Here is an 18,588-nt window from a genome sequence, read left to right as displayed (position 1 = left end):
AAACCAGTCTCCCATCCATTGACTCTGTCTACACTTCACACTGCCTCGGCAAAGCAGCCAGCATAATCAAGGACCCCACACATCCCGGACATATTCTCTTCCACCTTCTTCCGTCGGGAAAAAAATACAAAAGTCTGAGGTCACATACCAACCGACTGAAGAACAGCTTCTTCCCTGCTGCTGTCAGACTTTTGAATGGACATATCTCATATTAAGTTGATCTTTCTCTACACCCTAGCTATGACTGTAACACTACATTCTGCACTCTCTTCTTTCCTTCTCTATGAACGGTATGCTTTGTCTGTACAGCGCGCAAGAAACAATACTTTTCACTGTATACTAATACATGTGACAATAATAAATCAAATCAAAAAAATAAAAGTTTAAGTAATCATGTCAGTGTAGATCACTCAGGAATCTTGTGCTTCTTATTGAATATTATATGGATCAAATCATTTGTAACTGAATAATTGTCCACATTGCCCATAGGCGGCACGGTAGCACAGTGGTTAGCACTGCTGCTTCACAGCTCCAGGGACCTGGGTTCGATTCCCGGCTCGGGTCACTGTCTGTGCGGAGTTTGCACATTCTCCTCGTGTCTGCGTGGGTTTCCTCCGGGTGCTCCGGTTTCCTCCCACAGTCCAAAGATGTGCGGGTTAGGTTAATTGGCCATGCTAAAAATTGCCCTTAGTGTCCTGAGATGCGTAGGTTAGAGGGATTAGTGGGTAAATATGTAGGGATATGGGGTAGGGCCTGGGTGGGATTGTGGTCAGTGCAGACTCGATGGGCCGAATGGCCTCTTTCTGTACTGTAGGGTTTCTATGATTTCTATGATAAATGTCTAGTTAATTCAGCACAGGTCAGACTAACATATCTCATTATCTCTTTCCTAAATTAGTGGGATTTGAATGCGATTTGAGTGAAGGTTAGTTTTGTCAAGGCAAACACTGATTATTTAAGAGCTAAAGGCCGGGATTTTCCAGCCTCCCCTGCGGTTTGTTTTCCGGTGGCGGAGGCAGCTCGCCATTGGCCTCTGATACGAACTACGGTCCCACGATGTCACCCACTGCCAGGGAGTCCACCCTGGGGTGGTTGTTTTCAGCAGCATTGGAAGATCTTACCGGTGGGAAGGGCAGGAAAATTCCACCCAAAGTTGTCGATTCTCTGGCCAAGATATCCTACTTGAATGTGATCGAATTTTGGATAGTTGTGAGTGCAAAACCACTTAAAACTATCAACTATTTTCTGCTGGAATTAGTGATGACTTTGGAATATTTTCACTCATATATAGGCAGTTGTATTCAAATTACATGAGAATGATGGAGTGACATTGTCGGTTAAATTGTACATTATTGCTGGTAACAAAGCATGGTAGCACAGTCCTAGTGTCTACAGTGTGTGAGTGCGTGTGTATGCGTGCGTCCATGTAGGGCAGGATTTCTATTTTAAAAGGTTCCATCACAGAATGCAGCCAATTGCTGGTTAATAAATGGTCTTGTAAAATTTTTATGACCAATTTGACTCTCTGCTTGAGCCAGTCAAGGAGCAGTCAGCTCTGCTGCTTCAGGCACCTGAGGAAGCAATGACCTTTTCCATCCACACAGATACTGGGTCCCTGGTACAGATATTGTAACCCTGCCAGAACTGTGTTAATCAGAATGAGATGCTCACAATTCACTGGAGTCAGCAGAGAAGTCAAGTGGTGCTAAGCTCATCATGCCAACTTCCTGCTAAATTTTTATATCTTAATAGAACATTCTTTTTGTATTTAAAAGTAAAAAGCAATATTACTGCAAGCCTTCCTTTGTCCTTTAGTAAATAAATATAAAAGGAAGTCTTGTTACAACTGTACAGCACTTTTAATTGATGCTTACTTAAGGGCCTCATCCTGCTGCTGTATTAACTCAGTGACAGAGTCGGGGGGGGAAGGGAATAAGACAGGCAAACCCATGCGAGGTTGCTTCTGGTCTCCCAGGTAAAGTCTCTCATTCAAAGGCACTCTGTACCTGATTGAGGGACTTGGGATGACGATTGGAGGGTGCACTGAGAGCCACTTCCTGGCATCCCTCCATCCCTTGTGACCCCAGCACCCACAACCCCCCACCTTTGATCATTCTTTTGAAGCTTGGGATCCAGCAATAATTCAGTGTTTCGGGCGGATCCAGTCCCGGCAGCAGCCAACACCTCCCTGATGGTGCTTCTGTTTCATGGCGCTGCTGACCTCTGATTTGCTGCAGCTCTTAGTGAGCGGGACTTCTGCCCCAGGGTCCCTGATCCCAGGGAAGGGCTGCTGTTGTCTAATTAATCCCCTAAATGGTCCTTAATTAGGCAGACCTATCCTAAAACAGCTTACACGGACGCCCACCGTGAGGCTCCTGCCTCCTCCATTAAATCCAGTCCATAAGTTCAATGCTGTTAAAATGGTTGGTATTTGGAAGGAGCAGATGGATGGAATTAGTTGGGCAATGATATGAGGGTCATGGCATGAGGCCTTCGGTATTCCACAGTGCCCTATTTTCATCTACGTTGCCTTCAATGGAGTTTAAAGAGTTACGGATTTGCTTTCATTCCTCTTGCACTACTGCCCAAGAACAATTGCACCCTCAGAATATTTCAAGTAGCAAATGGGATTTACACACCAAAAACAGCTCTGCTATTATTTCTGACAAGTTATTAATGTCTAGGTGATCAAGGCATCAACACCAACATTATATGGACACACACTCCTTTCTGGTATGAGTTAGCTTTTGGCAGGGGGAAACTCAGGCTCTTTGTGAATATTGGCTGGAATTCTCCAACCTTGTCCGTGGCTGGGATTCTCCAGTCCCGCTGCAGTGAATGAAGATTTAGCTGAGGGCCAAATTCTCCATGCTTGATGACAGTAGTGACGGGGCGAACGACATTTGATAATTCTGGCCTATCTTTGTTTAGACAAGCCTGCCTTGAGGATCATAACAAAAGTGTGAGATGGGATTGTATGAAAAGAGGGGCTCACCTGGGGATTTGACCGGAGAATAAGCTGTGTAGTAACCTCCTCTTTTAACTGCACTCATTCAGTTAACACACAAGCAGAAGGAAAAAACATTAAGGAGAGATGTTACCACATAATCATAAATAGAACAGAGTATCAAATTCAAAACACAAGAAGGGTTAAAAACAAAGAAAAATTAGTACAATTAAGGACAACATTTAGCTGAACAACAAAGACTAATATAAGGAGATGAAGACATATCAGAGATCACAAATATACAATGACACACAGGGCATAATCCATTGTGTTTACAGGTGTGGGAGACAGTTTTCAGAAATATAGTCAAGTAATCTGGAAAAACAGATCTGAAGTCTAATTGTTTAATAATGACTGCAAACCAACCATGTGAAAATAAAGTATTGTCTGTCCATTCAAAGATTCAGTGTGCCTGGTTTAAATTAAACAAACCATTGTTCTGCTGCATGGATAAGTTCAAACATGCAGGTGCCTTTTTATTAGTGTAGGAAAGAATATATTTGCAGCTGGCTTATAAATAAAGTGGGGGTAATTGTAACTTTGGCAACAGTATAAAATTGCAATATCAAATTGGTCAGGCATTCTATAAACCAATCGATTTTCCTTTGCAGCTGTGAGTTTAACAGGGTGTATAATTAGCAGCAAATTCAATATCAGCTATTTTATGCCATTGACTAAATTCAAAATGACCCCCAAGGTGTTGTTTGTTGGAAAAGGAAACTGTGTATATCTGAGAAACATGAGGCAAAGAAAACCCTAATGTGTTTATCAGTTCTACAATTCCAAGGGTTAAATGTCTAACAAAGTCTCCAATTTATAATAAATGTTATTTACTTCCTTGAATCTGTGGTATGCAGGCATTTTTCTGCCAACTGCTCGAGATACAATCCACTAAATTACAATGGTTCCTTTGAGAAATGTTCAGAAGCCTTTCATGTGATATAAACATCGAGTGAAGTGCAAGGGAGAAGGGTCAGAAATGATCACACAGAGAAGAACTTAGACACAAAATAATACATTAGGAATAGAAGGGTCTTGTGCACAGAGGCTACCAGCTCATCCACATACACAATTTCTTCAAGGGCTTGTTAAAAATAGTCCTTCACTTTTTCTGGTGTTTTTATTGTACTGCCATTTTAAAAAGTTGTACCTGATGCAGGAGACCTGCTTCGTCGAGATGGCCCAGGACTTTTTGATCCAGAATGTCGTGAGGTACTACCAGAACGCGAGTAGGATGATTTCATCACACGACACTCTGAAAAAAAAAAGGAGCCTTATTATTTTATCCTTTGCATTTCAGGCTTTATTAATAAATAGATTTCATATCTTTACTGATTGTAAGAAGTGTATTTTCCATATTACAATGCAGTCCCAAATTTGTCTAGTGATGGACATTGAGTATGGTAGCAAAGGTTATGGTTTTAGCTATACAAGATAAAGAATACAGTAAAATCTTGATGAGTTGACTCTCAAGGGAGCTTCCTCCACGTTTGTGTGGAGAAGAGCTTCACGATAGCCAAGGTGACCCCATTCTCATATGAATGCATTTCTATGTAATCTGATATATCTACAAACACAGTCTATACCAAAACCAACAGATTCAAATGCCAAATGAAAACACACTAAAGCAGTAAATGTGTGAATAAGTCTTTATTCAATTTGTTCACACCTTACAATGGCCTGACCTTGCAAAAGGCCAGGGCAGTGCATTAAAATAGGTTGAAGGTCATGCTGGTAGTTTTGTTAGCCTCACACTGAGTGGATAGCGTCTTGACATTCATGAAGCAAGGTGGTTTCTTGGACCTGCCTATCACAAAAAACAATAGCTTTTCATTGCCAACCATGTTGTTGCAGACCGTAGCAAAGACACATTTCTTGCTCCACTTTCCATCATTACAGTTTTCACATTTAAACATCTAAGAATGGCCTGGCAAAAGATGGTAAAGCAGTCCAGTTTTATCTTCCAAAAAATGTTTCTTGGTACGTACTATTTAAGACGTGGGCGAGACCATTTTGGAGTTAATCATCTGCCATATTTGCTGCACCTCAGCACCTTCACCACAACAATTGACAATTGTGCTGAAGTGCCAGAAGTGGCACTACATTACCCAAGTATCTCGTCTTCCTATCAAGGTTTATCTCCCTCTCTGCCTAACCTCCTGTAACCTAACATCCCTTTGAGAACTCGGTGTTCCTCTGGCCTGTTATGCATCCTCCCCTTTCTTTGCCCCACTACTGGTGTCGTACCTTCAGTTGCCTAGGCCCAAAGCTCCTGAATTCCCTTTCCATATTTTTCCACTTCTCCCCTCCTTTAAGATGCTTATTAAAATCTACTTCTTTGACTAACTGTTTGGTTCTTTAATAGTCTCCGTTTCCAGCTCAGTATTAGTATAAATGCAAATATCCTCAACAAAGGTCAAATTTATGATTAATAAATGCAGAGATATTGAAAGGAACAGGAATGAAATTTTGTTTGAATTATCATTGACTGCCACAGAACCTATTACTAATAGATAATGTTAATGTTCAAATGTGGCAAAATATCTCAGGACACTTTAGCCTTTCTTTGTCATTTACTTTTCCTTTCCTTTGCCAATATTTTACCTCTTTCCATGGAAAGCTAATAGTAGAATTTCCACTGGGATTCTTCAATCTCTTGCCATAACTTTGGCAGGTAATTGACAAAATACTGTTTTGGTGTATCATCCAATCATAATCAACCATCATCCACAAGGGGCCCTAGGCATCTCTCTCTGCACACTGCTGTCATTCCTCCCTCCATCAAGCTTCTGATATTTTCCAATGATCCCAGTCTCTCTGACCTGGATTATTCTTACCTGTCTTTTCCAGGGGAACTGTACAGACACATGCAAAACTCCACAGACACCCCAAGCCAGAATCCAAACCTAGGTCCCTGGCACTATGAGGCAAGTGTTAACCGTTATGCCACTGTGCCGCAACGCGGTAGAACGTAGATATGTACAGTGTAGAAAATGTAACAGCCAATTTGCGCAGGGGAAGATCCCAAGAACAGCAAAGAGATAATAAGAGATAATGAGAAGATAATCTATTTCAGGATGTTGGTTGTGCGAGAACTATTGACCAAGACATCAAGAACAGCTTAAGTACTTTAACAAGATCTTTAATATCCACTTGAGAGGGCAGACGACCCTCTGCTTACTGTCTGATCCAAAAGGCAGCACCTCCAACAGTGCAACACTCCCTCAGTACTGCAGTGATTTGTTACTGACTCTGAAGCAAGTCTGCTACCAATTGGAGCACAGCTGACATCTTAGCACAAAGATCATCAGTGATATCTACTGGATTTAATCAATATTTAGAAAAAAATCTGATATGTGACATTAGATCAATAAAGGCAAAAAAAATTAAAGCTTATTAAATTTGATCACTTTATCTGATATCAGGATGAATTTGTCTTCATTTTTTCATAGAATTCCTACAGTGCAGAAGGAGGCCATTCGGCCCATCAAGTCTGCACTGACCACAATCCCACCCAAGCCCTATTCCCATAACCCCACATATTTACCCTGTTAATCCCGTGACACCAGAGTCGATTTAGCATGGCCAATCAACCTAACCTGCACATCTTTGGACTGTGGGAGGAAATCGGAGCACCCGGAGGAAACCCACCCAGGCATGGGGAGAATGTGCAAACTCCACACAGACAGTGAGCCGAGGCTGGAATTGAACCCGGGTCCCTGGAGCTGTGAGGCAGCAGTGCTAACCACTGAATCACCATCTGCTCTTTTGTTCTTTATAATTTGTCATTATATAGCTATTACAGCACTTCAGGCAGAATGGTTCAGTGTAGTGGAATTTCAATGTAAGTATGAACTTCATATTTCATCTAATGGGATTCTTTCAACATTCAAATTTTAAATTTAGGCTACAAATAGAAATGTACAGTCATTCTCTTTGACAAGAGATGCAGAAGACTGCGGGAGCTAAATTAGAAAACCACAGAAATCAGGTTGCAGGGATAATGATGAGCGATTTTCCTGTGTCCAATGACTGTAATACAGGCAGCATATCAACTTCATGGTGCCTGATCATTTGACTGATTGCTGTGTGCAGCCTGCAATTATCACACTGTTAACTGGTCCCATGCATTAGCAGGCAGCTCAGCACCAGTTACAGTGAGCCTCCACCTCCTAAACCAGATATGCAATGCGGCCGGAGCAGATGCTGGCTATTGCATAGGAAGCCAGTGTGACCTAGAAAACAGTGAAATATAGCCCAAGTGCAAGACAGTGGGCTGCAAGCTTTCTGATTCTGCACTAGAGGCCTTAGTGGAAGAGGTGAAAAGTAGGAGAGGTGTCCTGTAACCACAGGAGACCCTTTAGACTTACGGTCAAAACGTTGTAGGAGCAGAGGGCTGTGGCAGTCAATGCTAGGAGTCAAGCCCCATGAACATGGATGTTTCAAGAAATTCAATTACCTCATGGGTGATCGAGCTTAGTGAATGCATCTTGAAATGCCATATCCTGCCCACTGTACCAGTAGCCTAACTTACTGCTCTAATTACCACACTCCATCACTCAACTACCACTAATCTCTATCACACAGGTCTCATACCGAACATTCGTATACTTCACTCTCACATATTTAGCACTGCTACAAATCTCACACCCAACATCTCACAGCTTACACATATTGTCAGCTCTTCCAAGCACGATAGCCACAATATTCAAACATTTCATGACACATTCACTGACACACTTTCTTATCTTTTGCAGAAGAATGTGCCACACAAATGGAGGGAACAAACGGTCAGGCTCACAGGGCGACAGGTGCACCAGCCTGCCCTCATCTCCATGGTGAACATGGCACTGACCATTACTGGAACAGCCATTGCTGAGGCCATGGGCAATGGCTTGGCTCAAAACCACTGAAGGTGACAGTATCCTCACACCTAATCCATCTTCTCACTTCCCACTTCCAAGCTGAGTACAGTATAAACAGTCACCTCTTACTCTCTCTTCTCTTCATGATCACCTTTCTCATTGCAGATACCCAAGTGCAACCTGGTCAACCAATGGAGGACGACCAAAAAGATAGTGATGGTGAAGATGCATTATTCCTTGATTTCACACTTGCAGCCACAGCACAATACTGACACTGCGCATGATTTAGAGAATAGCACTCGTCATGATGAGACATCATATGCTTGTGCCCAGTAGCCTGAGCAGGAGCCTAAGATACTGTATTGCCATTGACAGAGGGCGAGGCTGCCCAGGAGTTCCACTACAGAGGAGTGGCCTATAAAAGTAGGCTGATAGTTATATAAATGAAATATTTGGTGCATTGGGAATCCTCCCAGAAAGCTAATGATTAATTGCAGTAAGCATGGGCAAATGGCAAACTTGGCATGGGGCCTTATGCAGTGCTGAGTCTATCCTTTCCAGAATGGAATTGGTGGCTAACTCCATTTGCACACCGGTGGACCCAACCATAGCACAAAGTCTTGATGGCCAAAATTGCAGTTTAGCATAAGCAGAAGGCACCAAACATCAGAGTGTTGCAGCTGAAGCTCAGAAGCCAGGTCAGTTCGCTGCCATCATAGCTGCAGATTACAGTGTACAAAGGGGTTCATCGCAGTCCAGCATCAGTCCTGCAACAGATGACCAGGATTGTCAAGGGATCACCTCAGGGGAGTGACAGTGACTCCATGGAAAACAAACCTCTCTCAGGAGGGCAGTTTCTTCTTCCTATTTTGCCACTCCGCCAATGTGCTTGTTGTTGCCTGTTAGTCAACCAACCCATACTGGTGCCCTCCTGCTGAGAGGCACAGGAGGCATGGTGGCACAGTGGTTAGCACTGCTGCCTCACAGTGCCAAGGACCCGGGTTCTTGTACTTGTAGAATTGTAGCAATCGCCAGAAGAAATGAAACAGCAGCTAACTTTAAGTAGCTATGGTCCCTTTGAGTAATGTGATGGACCATCCTTTCTGCAGTTCAATGCATGCTCAGCTGTGTGGAGTTAAGAGGGGCCATTAGTTGAACAACTGAGCTTCGAATAGCACCGCTGGTGCCAGATTAGTGTTGAATGTTGATTGATGCCATGATCTTTCTGCTCTGCATATCCTGGCGGACATTCACTGCACGGACACACCAAAATGGCACTTGGTGTGATTCACCCCACAAAACTTGCAATGCATCATGGATGCCATTTTGGAGCTCTATGGGCACATGTACAGGATGGGTGCTAACTAACGCAGTTTCTTGCCTTGTTAACCTGGGCAATTAGCAGTCACATGATGTGTATGTCAAAATAGTTACCAAACAGATTGTTAAATTAGCCAGCTTTTTTCAGAGGCCAAATAAAATAAAGGCTATTACAATAAAATAGACTTGAAGAGCCTCAGAGCAGAGCAACGCAACTTTGAATTAATTATAAAGGTTAACATTAGAGTCACATTTTTAACCTCCAGCAAATCTACTGTTTTTGTGACCTGTTCACACCTGCCGCCATTTTAACTCTATGGATTCTAACAGGCCTGTCAGTCGCCTCATCAATATTTAAATATTCGGTGATCTGGTGACATCATTCAGACGCCACCGTGATTTTAAATAAAAACAGAAAACGTTGGAAATTCTCAGCAAGTCAGACAACATCTGTGAAGAGAAAAGGAGTTAATGGGGAAGTTTTACAGGCCCCCTACCCAGCCCCCACTGCAGATATGCTTTCAGCAGGGGAGGGGGGGGGGGGGGTATTCAAATAGATCAGGTGGATAGTCCACCATCTTCCAACCCCCCTGATCCAGTCCCCATAATATGAGAGGGATGGGTGAATTGGCCACTAGGCCGCCTGTCCTTCAGCCTATTGAGGCACTAAACTGTCTAATTAAATGGGAATTAAGGGCCTTGAGCACCTCCACTGCCATAATACACTGCGCAGTGGAAGATGGGAAAGAGTGGGAAGGCTGTTTATTTCACCAATGTTGGTGACATGGCAGGAAAGAATGGGTGTACCTTATTTGGGGAATGCCCTTTGATCATCAGAGGTATCCCCTAAGATTGCAACCATCACCTGTGCTTCCGTGTCTGGCCTTCAAAACCAACTCCACGCCCCCAAGGAATCCTGATCCCTCTTTGCTCAAGAAACCTCAGACCCACCACGTTTGGCATCCATAATACTTCCTGGTGGGCTGCATGGCAGTCCCAATAGCACTTGTTACTGAGTTCTGACACTGCTGGCTAATCAGATTGGTCAGCAGGTCTCGAAGGCGGGGGGCTTCCTTCCACTGAGAGGTGGCAGTCCCACTCTCAGGTAGTTAAAGCCACTCTCAGTGGGTTATCGTTGTGCGGAATCCTTACTTAAAGATGGCCGGTTTTCAACTGACTTTTCTTCTGGCGGCGGAAAAGGGTGGTGCTGATGCTCTCTAAATAAATTGTTCAAACAGATTTAAACTGAGGTCAAGAGGTGTAAAGGAATTAATCTGAATTTGTTTTAACAGCAAGAATTTGAAGGCATCCGAGCTAATAAATGCAATCTGGTTAGAACGCAAGTAACAATTTTGTATGGAACAATTCACACAGGTTATCAGAACTTCAGTAAAACTATCAGTATTATTACTTTCAAAAAGATAATTGATGACCCTTCAAGTGCAGCCAACAGAAATCTTGCCGTTTGTTGAAGAGAGAGATTCAGCCTGAATTGTACACAGAATCTTACCACTACTGTCCAGCAAAAAGTCATCCTGGGCGTAACGATACTTCTCCGGACCACATGCAACAAAGACATCATCGTCCCCAAAAAAATCCTGCAGGCAAATGATCTGAAAAAGAAAATATTAGACAGTAATCATCTGTTGACCAAATTGCTTAAATAATAGTGCCTTACTACACAAAATAACAGTGTTTGTTTTAAGAGTCAGAATTGCTTGAAAGATGACAAGTGCAACTTGAAATATAGAGTAGTTACTCATCTTAATTCTTCACCAGTCAACACTGGAAACAGCAAAGGAGGCCATGGTGCTAAAAATCTCCCAGCTGAAGCCTTTTTATTGTTGTTATAATCACACAAATCTTTATTCAGTAGGTTAGCTTACACCTACATGGCACCTTCAATATAGACAAATGTTCCAAATTAGCTCTCAAAGAGGCAGATAGGAGAGTCAGCAGGAAAGTTGGAGAAACTCGGGATGAATAATCAAAGGAAGGAATGACTTGAAAAGGCATTTTCAGGTGGAGAGTTGGAAGATGGAAGACAGTTCAGTCACAATTACAGAAAGCTTTGAACCAATGGCGGGACAAAGAGAATGGATAAACATTTTCCAAATTCAGATGGGCAGTATGGAGTGAGCTGGGTCATAGGGTCTGAGACAGGCCATGGATGGAATGGGACAGGAGATAAGAATCTGAAAGTCAATTTATTAGAGAACGAGGAGTGGTGGTTGGCAATGATTAACACTATTAACGCGGCACGGTAGCACAGTGGTTAGCACTGCTGCTTCACAGCTCCAGGGTCCTGGGTTCGATTCCCGGCTCGGGTCACTGTCTGTGTGGAGTTTGCACATTCTCCTCGTGTCTGCGTGGGTTTCCTCCGGGTGTTCTGGTTTCCTCCCACAGTCCAAAGATGTGCGGGTTAGGTTGATTGGCCAGGTTAAAAAAATTGCCCCTTAGAGTCCTGGGATGCGTAGGTTAGAGGGATTAGCAGGTAACGTATGTGGGGGTAGGGCCTGGGTGGGATTGTGGTCGGTGCAGACTCGATGGGCCGAATGGCCTCCTTCTGCACTGTAGGATTTCTATGATTTCTCTGATTCTACTATTTAATGGGTTATAATGTCTGTCCATTCTATCACCACTGGATCAGGCAATGCACTCAGATTTTATAAACAGTTTTACTGTTCAATACACCATTCAATACGAGATTCACAGGGAGGAGAAACTGCATAGGGCCCAATAAAAGACACAAATATCGTGTTGCACATTTTGCCTCTGTTTGTTACGATGTAAGCAGTACACACACATCACACTGCCACTCATAATGAAATTAGCATGCAGTCCAGCACTAAACAAACTGTTGACTGGCGGGGTCCAAGTTCACGTGAGAATAAAGTTAGTCTGCACCTTTTCAAGGATAGGTGTAGGATAGGTGCAGCTAGTGCTAGGAGTGGTTGGGAAAAGTTTTTGAGCAGGAAGAACAGTGTTTGTGGCTTAGATTGAGGCAAGAGGAATGGTCCTGGAAGATACTGACTGGACACAGCCTCCAGAGGAGCCCTTCTCCTCTTCCTCTGCAAACAACTTGGCCTCTTTTGTGCTCCTGCTGCTTCATACAAGGAGAATGGTCGCTTCAGCGCCCATAACTGGCTGCATGTGGTCTGATCAGAACCCTTACTGTCATTTCACTTCATAGAATCCTAGAATCCCTTTGGTACAGAAGGAGGCCATTCGGGGTCCATTGAATCTATACCGACCACAATCCCACCCAGGCCCTATTCTCATGACCCCTACTTACCCTGCTAATCCCCCCGACACCAAGGGGCAATTTAGCATGGCCAATCAACCTAACCCGCACATCTTTGGAGTGTGGGAGGAAACCGGAGCACCCGGAGGAAACCCATGCAGACACGGGGAGAATGTGCAAACTTCACACAGACAGTGACCCAGGGCAGGAATTGAACCTGGGTCCTGCGCACTGTGAGGCAGCAGTGCTAACCACTGTGCCACCATGCCACCTTGTGTACAACAGCACTGCCTGTCAACTTTACCTGTAACAAACCACCAAGCATTCTTATAACGCAGAGTCAGGAAAAATCAGTCAGCAACTACTGAAACTAAGTAGATGATAATCACTTTAAATAGGTGATGGTTGAAGGAGGGTGGGAGGTACCCTTCCTTTGATGAACACCTATGCATATTTTATGAAGGTTGTTATCTGGAATGACAATATTGAAAATGGCACTGCTGCAATCAAATCAACATTATTTACTACTAAGATCGCAATCTGCCTACTCAGCATAATTCTGGCACATGATCCTAAGTAAGGAGTCTAACAACACCAGGTTAAAATCCAACAGGTTTATTTGGTAGCAAACGCCACTCGCTTTCGGAGTGCTGCTCCTTCGTCATTAACTTCGTCGTAATTTCGGACGAAGGAGCAGCGCTCCGAAAGCAAGTGGCATTTGCTACCAAATAAACCTGTTGGACTTTAACCTGGTGTTGTTAGACTTCTTACTGTGTTTACCCCAGTCCAACGCCGGCATCTCCACATCATGATCCTAATGCCAATGCTTTGACCATTCAAAATGGTGTCCAGCACGTCTGGCACAGATGCTATTTTGGGATCAAAACAGAGCACCTATAGTACGTGGCCCAAAACTGCACATGGTATTCTAAGTGTGGTCTCACCAATGCCCTGTACAATTGTAGCAAGACTTCGCTAGTATACTTGTCCCCTTTGCAATAATCACGAACATTCTGGTTGCCTTCTTAATTACTTGCTGTTCCTGTACGCTGACTTTTTGTTCTTCACATACAAGTACACCCAGGTTCCTCTGTATGCAGTCTCTCCCCATTTAAATAATACTCTGCTTTTCTACCTCCTGCATTGTGTGGCAAGGAAGGTATACCCTGTGAATTGTGAAGCCATGAGTTGCTGATGATTTTTGTCGCTCTGCCGTTTGTTTTGCAAAAATGACACCTCACCCTTGAACTACCTTTGATTTTCATGAAGTTGCTGCATTTGCACAATCACTGACCAATAAACTCACCACAAGGTGGTAATTGTTAAAGACCGGCAGTCTCTGGTCCAGAAAGTGTGGAGTCTTCTTCCTTCAAGTTGTATATTATTGTTGAAGATTTTCAAAATGCCAAATTTAGTTTGCTTTTTAAAAAAAATCACACTATTCCTGATTTTTTTACCCCCTATATCCAATCCTATACATCCTCTCTTTTGTTTTCTCAATCCTTCCTCTGTACGTTGTCTCACTCCTCAAGTCTCATTGGTTAAGTCAGTGGAATAAAAATTTGCTCGCACCACACCAAATTTTTTATTGATAAGAAATGCATTCAAAAACAAAAAAAAACTCCTAGCAGTGCTTGATTCATAACATAGAACACAACTACTTTATAATATGATCAGGGGACATCCAGAAAGTATAAAACAATGCTTGTTTAAACCATGTTTAAATGTTTCTTTTGATTGTCCTTGAATCTTCCCGCCACACTTGCCATCCTCTCTCGCCGCACCCTTTGGGAACCACTGGGTTAAGTAGTCTGTTCTATTTTTCAACAAAATCCCAGATGGCCTGTTGCTCTCTCTCTGCCTTTATCAACTCACTCTTCCAGCAACAGACAGGGCAAAATATTTTCAAATTGATCTGATCTGAAGATTGCAGGAAAATTCCTACCTATTAGATGCCCCAGCAAATTTGGCTCATTATTTTTTTTAAGCAAAACCTCGACATTTTTACGTTGCTGTACATTCTTTAGGGAAGGCGAGAATAGTTTTCTACAGCAGGATCTTTTTTCTCATTTCCTCCAAATTACATTCACAGCAGCAGTCTGTCAGGAGCCTGCAGCAACTAATCTCATTTCAATATCATTAACACACAGCTGCAATCTATTCTCCATTTGAGAGTGGCAGAAGCACACTCTGATTGGTTAATAAAACCCCTGCCTGTCATTGAGCCAGAGGCCAATAAAAAAGCTGCAGCAGCTGGAAACAATTTGCACAAAACAGGAAACCTGTTTTCTTGCAGTTGCAAGTGATAAAATTGAGTAATATAACAATTCTGGCTGTAATCACCCCTATAAACAAACTTTGCAGGCCCGAATTTTGTAATAATCGGTTCCAGGCTGGAGATTAGATGAGTTTTCTAATGGCCTCTGCTGCAGAACGCAGCCCCCAAGGGAGGCTGGCTGGCTGGGCGATTGGAGCCCTACCTTTGTAACTGGGGATTTTAGATTAATACCGACAGAAAATGCAGCAAGATCAAATTTACGAATTCGACCTGAATCCTCTAATTTAGCTGTAATTTTATGTACCAACAACCTTCTATTTTTGTGACAACAGCCTGAATTTATATAATACCTTTAACATAAAAAACCATCACGACGTACTTAGCAGAGTCAACAAAACTGGACACTGAGCTAAACAAGATGATATCAAGAGCAATGATCAAGGAGGTGGATTTTAATTAAGATCTTAATGGAGAAACAGAGTTGTTTGGACAAGGAATAACAACTTGTAACAAAACATCCCAAGGCACCTCAAGGAAGAATTATAAAACAAAATATAACACCAAGCCACATAAGGTGATTCTAATTCGGGCAATGACCAAAAGCTTAGTCAAGTTTTAAGTAGTATCTTAAAAGAGGAAAGTCAGATAGAGATGCAAAGAGGGAATTCCGGACGTAGATCCTCGGCAACCAAAGGTGCAGCCATCTATAATGAAATGATTAAAATCAGGGATGCTCAAGAAGCCAGAAAGGGAGGGCAGAAATCTTGGAGGGTTGTGGGCTTGGTGGAGATTACTGAGATAGGGGTGAGTGAGGCAATGAAAGGATTTGAAAACGAGGATGACAATTTTCAAATGAAGACGTTGCTTGACCGGGAGCCAATGTAGGTCAGAAAGCATGAAAGTTACAACAGAAGGGGATTTGGTGCGAGTTAAAACATGGGCAGCAAAGTTTTGGAAGTTTACACAGGGAAGAATGTGGGAGAACAACATTGGAATAGTAAAGGTTAGAGGTGACCAGGGCATAGTTGAAGGTTTCAGAAGCAGGTGAGCCAAGACAGGGGTGAAGTTGGGCAATGTTATGGAATTGGAAATAGGCAACCTTAATGATGGTGTAAATTTGTTGTCAGAAGCTCATCTTGGGGTCAAATACAACATTGAAGTTACAAACAGACTGGTTTAGTCTCAAATCATTGCCAGGGTGAACACAGGAATTTAGGAAACAGAAGCAGGAGTAGGCCAATTGACCTCTCGAACCTGCTCCGCCATGCAATTAGGTCATGGCTGGAATATCAATATCATGTTCTTGCACTATCCCCATATCCTGTGGAATCTTTACTCTCTGGAAGGATGGGGTTAGTAACTAGAATGGAGTTTGAAGCGAGGACCGAAAACAGTGTCTTCAGTCTTCCCAATATTTAATTGGAGGAAATTTCTGCTCATCCATTACTGGATTTTGGATAAGCTTTCTGATAATTTAGCAACAGTGGAGTTGAGAGAGACGGGAGTGAGGTAGAGCTGGATGTCATCAGCGTACATGTGAAAACTAATACTGTGCTTTCGGATGATTTCACCAAGGGGCAGCATGTAGATGAGAAATAGAAGGGGTCCACAGACAGACCTTTGGGGAACACCAGGGGTAACAGTGTAGGAACAGGGAGAGAAGTCATTGCAAATAATACTTTGGCTATAATTAGATAGATAAGAATGGAACCAAGTGCAAGCAGTCCCATCAAGTTGCACAATACAGAGTATTGAGTCTAGATATCTGAAGGTACAAATGCCAATAGTGATGTGTAGGGAGAGAAGGATGCACAAAATTAAAATATTAAAGCGTTAAAGAACAGTGGATATCAGTGGGAGCAGGATGGGGATTTAGGAGGTTTATAGATTTGACAGTGATACGGAGCAGCAGGGTAATGAAAGGATTTAAATACCATGGTTAAGAATTTTACATTTGAGGCACGAGGGTGCTGGGAACCAACTTCTTTTGTGGAGGTCAGGGATGATGAGTGAGCAGGGCCACTTTTGAGCAGCAATGTTGTGGACAACTTAAAGGTTACAGAGGGCAAGTGATGGAAGATAGGCATTGGAATCGTTGAGTCCTTACGATACAGAGACTAGATGAAGATTTTGGCAGCATGTGGGTTAAAGCAGGGAAAGGCGGGCAATATTATGTAAGTTGAAAGAGACAGTCTTTGTGATCAGGAGAATACGAGGTCAGAAGCTCCCCTGGCAATTGGCTCCATTTTGAGATTGTTAACATCAGGTAAAAACAGTGAAAATTGATCCCATTGTATGTTTACGCAGTCATATGGACAAATTAAGTTAGTAAACTCATTCAGTGCTTGCTCATGATAATAACTTACATATCTAAAGCTTGACTTGTACATATTCCTTCTTCCACCAACTTGTGTTATTCAGTACTATAATTCATTTATTTTTGAACTTCCAGTTCAGAAGAAAGTTGTGCTTGAAAGGTTAAACTATATACTTTTGAACTGTTAAAACTATATTTCCAGCGTTTTCTGGTTTTGCTTGACAAAGATCAGAACTAAATTCAAATGAAAAATACCAGTTCTCAATGAATTGTTCTGAAACCGACACAGATACAAGGCAACTTAGTTGGTACAGCAATGAAGCTTGACATGATGCCATGACTCTGGAGTCCAGCAAGTATACTCAGCAGGACAAAAAAAACTAACATTAATAGTCCAGCTATTCAACAGAACTGGATAATTGAATAGCTTCAAAAAGAACTGATAAAGGCTTCTGAGGTGAAATAATGTGAAATATTACTATACAAGTACAATAGTGCATGTTGAATAAATTTATAATTTAATGAACCAATTTAAAACATATCAATGTTTTATTTAAAAGAGTAGCCACAGAAGCTTCATTCTTTGTGCTACAATTGCAAAGTTTTGCTTTACTGAACTCATGTACAGGAAACTTCAGCCAACTCAGTGAGTATATTAAAACAGACTGACAATTAGAGAGAGATGATCTTGAAAAATCTGATTTAAAAAGGAGCTTTCAAGGATAGGGAATCAGGGCCCATTTGAACCCACTCAAAATTCAGTCATTTACACAGAATTAAAATAAGGTTCTAACCAAAGGCCAATTTTGTAAGTATGCATTACCTGTTTGAATCCCTGCCTGCCTTATCAAACATTTGAGCACTGAGTTTCATGTTTCTTGACCGTTGTGATGAAAATTGTGATGTGGAGATGCTGGCGTTGGACTGGGGTAAACACAGTAAGAAGTTTAACAACACCAGGTTAAATTCCAACAGGTTTATTTGGTAGCAAGAGCCACAAGCTTTCGGAGCCTTAAGCCCCTTCCCCAGGTAAGTGGGAACAGTGAACAGAATTTCCACTCACCTGAGGAAGGGGCTTAAGGCTCCGAAAGCTTGTGTGGCTGTTGCTACCAAATAAACCTGTTGGACTTTAATCTGGTGTTGTTAAACTTCTTACTATGAAAATTGTGGGCAGCTGAATTGCTTCACAGCGATGCTGCCAGCAGGACAGTTTCGTTGCCACCATCAACAGCAACCTCTGTTTATATAGCACTTTAACGTAAAACGTCCCAAGGCACTTCACAGGAGCATTATCAAACAAAATTTGACAATGAGCCTTACAAGGAGATATCAGGTAGCTGAACAAAAACTTGGTCAAAGGAGTATGTTAAAGTAGAAGAGAGAGGTGGCGAAGGGAGAGACGTTTAGGAAGGACACTTCTGCGCTTAGGGGCCAGGCAGCTGAAGACTGCAAATGGTAAAGCGATTCATTAATAAGTCTCACAACACCAGGTTAAAGTCTAACAGGTTTATTTGGTAGCAAATACCATAAGCTTTCGGAGCATGCTGCTCCTTCGTC

The 18,588-nt window shown here is 42.4% G+C and overlaps 1 protein-coding gene across 5 annotated transcripts in view; it reads right to left on the bottom strand.

Annotated features, from left to right (window-relative positions):
* The window catches only part of dclk2a (doublecortin-like kinase 2a), a 330,122-nt gene that overhangs the window by 129,307 nt on the left and 182,227 nt on the right, over positions 1 to 18,588 (bottom strand). For 4 of the 5 annotated variants that reach the window (XM_078210403.1, XM_078210563.1, XM_078210647.1 and 1 more), the window contains exons 3-5: positions 10,703 to 10,805; positions 4,158 to 4,262; positions 2,996 to 3,043 (exon numbers count right to left, since the gene is read on the bottom strand). In XM_078210403.1, coding sequence (XP_078066529.1) covers positions 2,996 to 3,043; positions 4,158 to 4,262; positions 10,703 to 10,805 — 256 coding nt within the window. The remainder of the gene's footprint in view (positions 1 to 2,995; positions 3,044 to 4,157; positions 4,263 to 10,702; positions 10,806 to 18,588) is intronic. The other variant, XM_078210475.1, reaches the window with a different exon arrangement.

Source organism: Mustelus asterias, chromosome 1 (genome assembly GCF_964213995.1).
Source record: "Mustelus asterias chromosome 1, sMusAst1.hap1.1, whole genome shotgun sequence".
Taxonomy (NCBI): domain Eukaryota; kingdom Metazoa; phylum Chordata; class Chondrichthyes; order Carcharhiniformes; family Triakidae; genus Mustelus; species Mustelus asterias.
Note: the sequence above shows the minus strand (reverse complement) of the source record. Positions and strands in the feature narration are given on the sequence as shown.